General features: G+C 35.8%; 1 protein-coding gene across 1 annotated transcript; it reads left to right on the plus strand.

Moving 5' to 3' along the window:
• Positions 1 to 1,058: 1,058 nt before the first annotated feature.
• mcoln3a (mucolipin TRP cation channel 3a) lies at positions 1,059 to 7,810 on the plus strand. The gene is made up of 13 exons (XM_038301552.1): positions 1,059 to 1,189; positions 1,707 to 1,932; positions 2,007 to 2,174; positions 2,250 to 2,403; positions 4,237 to 4,318; positions 4,394 to 4,490; positions 4,847 to 4,946; positions 5,043 to 5,155; positions 6,089 to 6,238; positions 6,337 to 6,438; positions 6,521 to 6,643; positions 6,712 to 6,918; positions 7,001 to 7,810. Exons 2-13 carry the CDS (start codon positions 1,711 to 1,713, stop codon positions 7,154 to 7,156), a joined length of 1,674 nt encoding a protein of 557 aa, XP_038157480.1. The 5' UTR covers positions 1,059 to 1,189; positions 1,707 to 1,710; the 3' UTR covers positions 7,157 to 7,810.
• Positions 7,811 to 8,860: the final 1,050 nt, after the last annotated feature.

Here is an 8,860-nt window from a genome sequence, read left to right on the forward strand (position 1 = left end):
CTGTTTCAGAAATGTAACATTTTGGTCTACTGAAACTTCAATGTTAAATTGCTTGTTTGAGATCGGGATAGGTTTAAATATGTAAGGTCTTATCAAAAAATGCAGCCCACCTTCAAAAAACATCATACTTACCTTTTATTTTAGCTTTAACTTCTAAAAATCAAGAATTTTGTTTGATGTAATCGGACCGTAATTCATTTTTGTTGATATATTTGTTAAATTAGAAACCAATAGAGAAGGTAGATAAACGGCCCAAATAAAAATAAAAAAAACTCTAAATCTTGTCACAAACTCTGCATCACACTAATAATACCAAAACAAACAATAATGCTCTGAACTCCCATATCAATGCGATTTTTGCACCATGTTTTTTTTCTCCCACACTGTTTACATTTGATCACTGCGCGATTTAAGAACTGGAAATGTTCATTTCCTGTCTTAAAAGCTGTATTAGATTAAATTTCATTGACAACAAAAGTTGTCTAAGTTATCATTAAGCAAAAGTAGTGCTACCTGAACATATTTCTTCTCAAGTAAAAGTAAGAAGACAGGAATGAAAATACTTTTTTTTTTGTTGAAACATTACTCAAATAGATATAAGTAAATCTACCCACTAACCAGGTGCAACAAAGTGTTATCTTTTCCTATTTTCTTACCTCCTTCCTCATCCTCGGGTGTTTCCGCCCTATAGCTAAAGTCATATCAGTCAAATCAGAGACAGTGGCAGATTCCTCAGAATGATTACTGATGACTGGACAAAATGATGACTTTCTGGGCGTCTAATTCATAAATACATTGATTTATTTTCTGCAAAGAAAAAACAAACAAACAACAAAAGTAATAATACCTTCATAAACTAAAACAAAAGGTGTCTAGTTTTTGTTTTCTAACATCCTGAAATATGTTTATTGTATTTGAAAAGTTTGACTTTAGGGGTTTTATTAATGGTTATTCCATTTAATGAAGTAATTCCTCCTTCCTGAATGTGAACAGCTTCTAACGTTGCTGCATTCTCACACTGGAAGCCTTTTTGTATCTATTATGGAAAAACTGGAAGAACCTTTAGTGACACAGAGGAATGACAGTCAGTGTGCTGAGGTGATGCACTGTGACAGGCTGCTTTTCAGACATCTCACAGAAGCTCTGCTTGGTGAATGATCGCTCTCTAGATCGAACCAGGTGTTGGCAGGTAAGCCTTATATTATTCCCCAAAGGATTCTGATTTAAATGTTTATTTCATTTTTGATAGCTAGATAAATGACTATAACTGGTATAAGGCATGATTCGTTCATTGCAAAACACCCTAAACTACAACCTTAATTGCTTTTAAATGTTTTTAAACATTTGTTTCTTGTGGTACCATTTAGGATAAAGACATTCACCAGTAGAACTAAAAAACAACTTAAATCTGCACATTTTCTGTCTGCATGTCTGCGCTACACTGAACTGGTGACACTAGATAACAAAAAAATATACACATCTCTCGCAGCCTAGAACATTCTAGGTAATTATAAAATAATTAGAATTTTTTTTTACTAAGAAGCATAAACCTACTGCCAAGAGCATAACATGCAGCAGAACCAGTTAGATAAACATCAGAATGAGTGGAATGGCTGAACAGCGTTCCAATGTTAATTAAGATTGCTGATTTGCTGTGTACTCTCTACTTAGCTGTCCTCTTGACTCGTTTCTCTTGTGCTCCCCAGTTTAATGGAGGAATCTGAGCCTCTGTTGAGCCGCAGGTCGGATGTCAGGAGGCCGAACGGACACTGCAGATGGAGCACCCGCTCCCTGGATTCCAAGGTTGTGGAGGATTTCAGGTGGAGGCTGAAGTACTTCTTCATGAATCCATGTGAGAAGTACAAAGCCAGGGGTCGGAAACCGTGGAAACTGATGCTGCAGATATTGAAAATTATCATCATCACAGTGCAGGTGTTTTCAAAGAATATTTGGTTTGTTTTATGGAATTTGAAGTAATTTTTTTACTCACTGTCTCACCTTTACAGCTGGTCTCTTTCGGCCTGAGCAACGAAATGATGGCTACGTTCAAAGAAGACAATCTGATGACGTTCAAACATCTGTTCCTGAAAGATTTCAAGGACCACTGGCAGGGAAACTATGCTCTTTACACTAAAGCTGACGTGTATGATCACATCCACCACATCGTTAACAGGGTAAATAATTAGCAAAGAAAGCTGCAGTTGTTTTGTATTATTGCCATAAACATGTTTTTCCATTCCTCCTTTCAGTACTCCAACCTTGAGAACATCAGCTTAGGGAATCTGGCATATGAGCAGGTTGATGGAAAGTACACCCCACTGTCCGTCTGTAGGCTGTTTTATAGAAACAGCACCATTGATCCGGGGAGAGATACCTTCTATATCGATCCACATATTGATGAAGGTAAAGAAACACAAACTTTATGGAATTTTTATTCTTCATGTGGGAGATTTACATTTTTTGCACTTTTTGTAATCTTTTTTATATGACAGTCCAACACAAAGTAATATTTAAGTGAGAAATGGAAGCAAATGTTTCAAACTTTTATCAATTCTGTGTAATAAAAGTCGATTGTTCTGCTTGCAATGTTAGTCTTGCCCTCCTCCACCCTATAATCAGTTTTGCATTTTAGCTTGAGCTCAGTCAGAGTGAATGTTAACAACTTCTAAAGCTAACAGCTTTTTTCTGCAGAATTTTCTACAAATTTCACTCCATATATCTTTATTTCAACTGGTAATTCTCTCTGCTGAAGAAAACCCTCTAGACAGCACAATAAATCCACCTTATATCGCTATGGGACAGTGTGTTCAAGGTGATGTGTGTATTGTTGTACGTCACACAAAAGCGTTTTACATATGAGTCAAAAATGTGTGCTTATCTGATCAGAGCACCTTCTTCCAAGTGTTTGCAGTGTTCCTGACATGATTTGTGGCAAACCTCTAGCAGGACATTTTGTGCTTGGCTCTCATTTTACCAGTTCATAAAGGTCAAGTTTGTGGGACATAACTAAATAGTTTTCCTGTTTCTACAAATTATTTATGATGCTTTTCTCAAACAGATGTCTAAAGGGCTTTATTAAGCAGCTGGATTTATATTCAGGGGTATCAGAGTAAAAGGGAGCTGCATGAAAAAAGCATGTCGAACTTTGCAGGGCACTTATTTGTTTTTTTGTAAATCTTGTATTATCATCCATCCACTTCACATTTATATACTGCTTTGTGTTGGTGAATCTTGTAAAACCTTCATAAAATACTTGCTGTATGTGTTTTAACAATAGAAAGTATGAAACAGATGAAAAGGTATGGTTGTGCTTGAGCGTTTACATATCTTCCCATTAAAGAAAATTATAAATTCACACTCTGCGATGGACTGGCTACCTCTCCGGTGAGATAGGCACCAGCACCCCTCGGGACCCTGCTTGGGATAAGAGTGACAGAAAATGGATGGATTGATGGATAAATTCACACTAGTGATTCAAATAACACAAAACTGAAAAAAGGAATCATAAATAAAAAGTACTATATTGTAATTTAGCAAAAGAAAATATTGATGTAGATTTTTTTTTTTTTATTCAAAAAAACAAACCTGTCCAAGACAAATTAAAGTAACTTAATAAACAGTGAACCAGACAAACCTGTCAACAGGAGCAGAAGCCTGACTGAACATTTCCTAAGCGTGTCAGAGAACAACATTGCGCAAGTTCAGGAGATTGTTTACTTGTTTTTATTCATATATATTAAACTAGGGGAAACTAAAACATATATATATATATATATATATATATATATATATATATATATATATATATCGATCCAGAGCTCCACAAGTGGAAAAGTTTTAGTTTCCCCTGGTAAGGAACCTTTGGTTGTCTGATTATTAATCGATTAGCAAAATAATCGTTAGTTGCAGCGCTCATATATTAAAAATCAGTGTAATGGTTTCTATTTTTTTTTATCATTTGTATTCATTATTACTTTTGTCAATTTTTATTTCTTTAATTGACAGCTGTTTTTTAATGGAAGGGTTTGTAAAGGTTCAAGCACAACTATATAAATACTCTCTGCAATGATCTGTATTAATAAAAGCTGACTCAAAGTCAAGACTGGAAAATAATCACAATGTGGAGGTTCATGTGACACGAAAAGAGGAAATAACTTGTTAGATTTGTGTTGTATTATTCCCCTTCTTCCCCTGCTATGCTAACAAACGTTCTAACACGTTCTTCCTCCTGTTTAGATTGTATTTCCATATCCCCAGTGCAGCCGCTTGACAATATCAATCTGGCAAAAAACATCAACTTCTCTTTAGATTTCAAAAGGTAGGAACCGAGTTAAGAAGACTGATAAAAACAGCTGAAAGCAGTGCTGGCTGTTGATTGTACGTCTGTGTTCAGGTTGGTCTCAGTTAACATCAACTTCACCCTGAAAACCATCAATCTGCAAACTGTGCGGCAACATGAGCTACCAGACTGCTATTGCTTCCATATAAAGGTTGGTGACTGCCTTTAATTTCACATTAACCATAATTCTTTCAATCCTTTTTAACCATATCCTACAGAAGAGGATTAGGGCAGCTGAAAAATTGGCCCTTAAAGTCAGAATTCTGAGATTAAAGTCAGAATTCAGAGATTTTTTTGTCCAATATTAAATAAAATTTAAAAATCAGTAAAAAAAAAAACAATTTCAGTGTCCCTAATCCTCTACTACTTTTTTATCTTTTTTTTTTTTTTTGGTTTATCTATAAATGTTTTACTTTTTTACTTTTACCATAATTGATACAGAGAACAAATTAAAACATTAAATATGTTGAACAAATTTCAAATTTGCCATATTTTTTCCCCGCACAGATCAAATTTGACAACCATGCACACAGCGGAAAATTAAAAGTGGGTGTTGATAATGATGTCAGAATTTATGAGTGCAGAGATTATAACGTGATAGGTGCTTGTAAGTTTTTACCCACAGCTTAGGCAGTAAAACTATTAGCAAAATTACCGTTTAGAAGGAATAAATGCCCTAAAAGTATTGGCTCTGGTTTTCCAGCTGGGAAAAGGAATTATCTCCTGTTGATGTTTGACTCTGTGGTGATCCTCGCCTGCTTCACCTCCTTCATCCTCTGCACACGATCTGTTGTTAAAGGCATTCAACTCCAGTTTGTAAGTTAGAATGAAGTGGTCGTTATACACTCAATTAGCTAATATCTCTTTGTTGCTCTTCTTTGTTTAATTTGGATCTGTCTGGAGTTTTTAAGAAGGTTTGTCATGTTGGTGTAAAAAAAAAATCAATGTAGCTCCCTCTATTGAGACACCCTGGTAATGATGTCAAAATTCACTAGAGTAAATGTAATGCTCAACAATGTCCCAAACAAAATGTTATATATTTAAGATATGTTTGGTTATGGGGCTGGGAAAATATAATTATAATAATCGGTTATTAGTAAGAATAGTTTTTAGTAAACAGACAAGGTATAAGGTCCATATAGTTATTGACTCTTTAACAAAAATATATTGCAAAGTGTCTCAGATAACAAAGGACCTTTCAAAGACAAAGAGGCCCACAGGATCACAGATCATCCACCATGCTTAACAGTGGAGATTGGATGCTTTTCCACATATTTATTAATTGTTTAAGCTTGATCCACTTGCCATGTTTATGTCTTTAAAGGTCAGTTTCAGTCTGATTTGAACAAAGCACTTGGTTTCAGTTAAAGTCCCAGCAGATTTTAGGAAACTATATATTCACTAGGCATAGTAGTAAGGTACAACCTGATTAAACTGCTTCTATTTATAGAGAAGAAAGCATGAATATAGGTAATACTAGTTACATTTTTGTACAATCTGATCAAACCAAAAAGATAAGAAATAAATTCTAAAAACACATAGGTACAGTTATTGTGTAGGTATTGTTAATGGGACTTATAAGTGAATCATATTAGATTGTGTTAGGAAAACAATATTGAATATATTTTTAAATGTCTTTAATGGGTTTTTCGGTAAAGTTTATGGCAAAGTGTTATATCACAGGGTTTAGAAATAATCTGCTTTCCTATGACATGGTGTCATTACATTGTTTTGTTCTCTTCTGTGCAGGAGTTCAACATTTTCTTCCATGCATACTTCAATAAATTGGTGACTTGGTCAGAACGTATGGAGTTTGTGAACGGCTGGTATATATTCATCATTGTCAGTGACACTCTAACCATAGTTGGGTCAGTGCTAAAAATAGGAATACAAACCAAGGTTTGTTTTAGCTTTGTTTTCACCTATTGTGTTTGATTGGAAGAAGGGGGCTCAAGGAGGGGCTCACAAGCTTCTAATACAACAATTTAACTTTGTAGGTCCTGACCAACTATGATGGCTGCAGCATCCTACTTGGAACAGCTACCATGCTGGTGTGGATTGGTGTAATTCGGTACCTTGGTTACTTCAAGAAATACAACGTAAATTCTTCAATAAATGTTTCTCTGTGTTCTGAATATTGTATGCTGTACAGCAAAGCTGAAACTGCTCCCTTCCTTCCAGATCCTAATCCTAACCCTGAGGGCCGCCTTTCCTAATGTTATCCGCTTTTGCTGCTGCGCTGCCATGATCTATCTCGGGTACTGCTTCTGTGGTTGGATTGTTCTAGGACCTTATCACGACAAGGTATACACAATTCACTTACTCACTAAGTAATGATCATCAAATCCTGATTTGTTATTTTCATTTTTCAGTTCCGAACATTTGACAAAGTGACAGAGTGCCTCTTCTCTCTCATAAACGGTGACGACATGTTCGCCACCTTCCTGAATATGAGAGACAAGAGCTACATGGTGTGGCTCTTCAGCAGAGTCTACCTCTACTCCTTCACCTCTCTCTTCATCTACATGGTGCTCAGCCTGTTCATCGCCCTCATCACCGACACCTATGAAACCATTAAGGTCAGTATTACCAGCTAAGGTGCTTTTTTCTCTTTTGAGCGAACACCTTCTTACTGTTAAATGGGAATCTTCTTTATTTTAGCATCACCAGAAAGACAGTGAGCCAGCGTCCCTGCTCCAAGCCTTCATAGCCGAGTGCCAGGTCCAGCCTGAGTCTGGACCGTACCAATATGACGAGGAGTCTTCAAGCTGCTGTCTCCCTCCATGGGGCTGGCTAAAACATATCGCAAAGATGTAATGAGCTGTAAGGATAAAACTCCAGCCGACAAATCCAATATACCCATAAAGGTCTTTGATTGTAGTAGCCAGGGATAAAAGTACCTGATGGTTGTCTTGTTCAAGAAGAAACAATGTAACAGCATAATGCCAAAGAGAAATTGTTACCTAAGCTCCAATGTAAATACATGTACACATTTCCTTTCCTCTGTTTAGATAGAAAAAACTTGTATCTAATAAGATTTGAAGGTAGCATGTGGATGTAGTTCTGCAGATTTAGGTTGTTAAAGTTAAAATCTGACTCTATATTGACACTTGGACTTTTTGCTTGCTTTATACGCCTAAGCGTAATCGAGTCTTGTTACATGCAGATTTCTGACTTGGCACAAAAAACAATGATTTCTGTCTGTTCTACAAGGAAATCAATACATTTTGGTTCCAACTAAGTCAACATTTTGGACACACTGACACAATGCCTGTGGTGCGTTCTGGTTAAGTGGTGAGTGATTTATCAGTGAACAAAAGAGAAGGAAAGAGAAGTTTTAATACTACATAATCTGAGCTAAAGATATTATAATTGTCAGGTTGTGTGGAGGTTTTTAGAGGACCCAAATACAGAGACGGCTGTGAAGTGGATTCTTGACAGACAGAAGCAGATGCAGTCTAAAAAAAAAAATAAAAAATTAAAATACTGGAAAAAAAAAATCCAGGAGAAATCAGGGAAAACACACATGAGGAGCCAAGAAATGATGATGAACCAGCAAAGAGTAACTGAACAGGAGGTGTATAAATGGGAGACTGAAACAATGCAAGGATTAATTAGCAGATGAGGAGCAGGTGTGGACAGAAGAATCTAGAAGGGAGTTAGGGGAAGGAGACTGATGCAAGAGGGCAACAGAGGGTAAACAAGAAATACATAGCAACTCAAATACAACAAAAAAGAACTAGAATAACACAAACCAAAACCATGACAATGATGAAGTTGACTAAAGTTAAGCCAGAAAGAAGCACTGAGGAGCTTTATATACTGTCTTTGTTGTCTAAGATCAGTTATTAATTTATGAAATGTACTTATTATATTACTAATAAGTATTAAAATAAATGGCTATTTTAATGGTATCTTTCAATAAAAACTTACATAAGGCCTCTTTAAGAAAAAACTTTAGTGTTTTTTTAAATCGCATCAATAAAATGAAAGCAATTTTATATGTGAGCGGAAAAATTTTTAGTAAAATTCAAGATCACTCTAATAGGCACCATAGCACCAAATATGCCCATTATAAGAAAGAAAGTCTACTTGTGGGGAGAGGCCAAACAGACCTGGACAGGTGATGATCTTTGGATGGGACCAAAATAAAACACCACAGCAGGAGTTTCATAAATTGTATTATTCTGTCATTAATAAGTATCGTCAGACCTATGGCTTCCAGGGCTAAAGTCCCATATGTGTCCTTTTCAAATCGCCCCTCATAGCATAAAGAAAGAAATGCAAAAGTTCAAACACACTGAAAAACCTTTAGTAAGGTCACGATATTTTTATCTAATACTTTACTTTTAAAACAAGTTGGTTTGATTTCATTTTTTTCTGTATTTCCTGTACTACAATTGGTCTGCTGATATACAATTTATTCATATTGACTCCTAAAAAATTACACAAGCAAAAAAGGTTATACACGCACATGGCTCTGTGGCTACACTGAGGTCTGATATAGATCTGGACAGCATC

Source organism: Cyprinodon tularosa, unplaced genomic scaffold (assembly GCF_016077235.1).
Source record: "Cyprinodon tularosa strain WSP-4 unplaced genomic scaffold, ASM1607723v1 ctg47, whole genome shotgun sequence".
Classification (NCBI taxonomy): domain Eukaryota; kingdom Metazoa; phylum Chordata; class Actinopteri; order Cyprinodontiformes; family Cyprinodontidae; genus Cyprinodon; species Cyprinodon tularosa.

Coding starts and splice junctions, on each gene's coding strand:
- mcoln3a (XM_038301552.1), top strand. CDS start 1,711: ATGGAGGAATCTGAGCCTCTGTTGAGCCGCAGGTCGGATGTCAGGAGG. Junction 2,404..4,236: donor CGATCCACATATTGATGAAG/GTAAAGAAACAC, acceptor CCTCCTGTTTAG/ATTGTATTTCCATATCCCCA. Junction 5,156..6,088: donor AAGGCATTCAACTCCAGTTT/GTAAGTTAGAAT, acceptor TCTTCTGTGCAG/GAGTTCAACATTTTCTTCCA.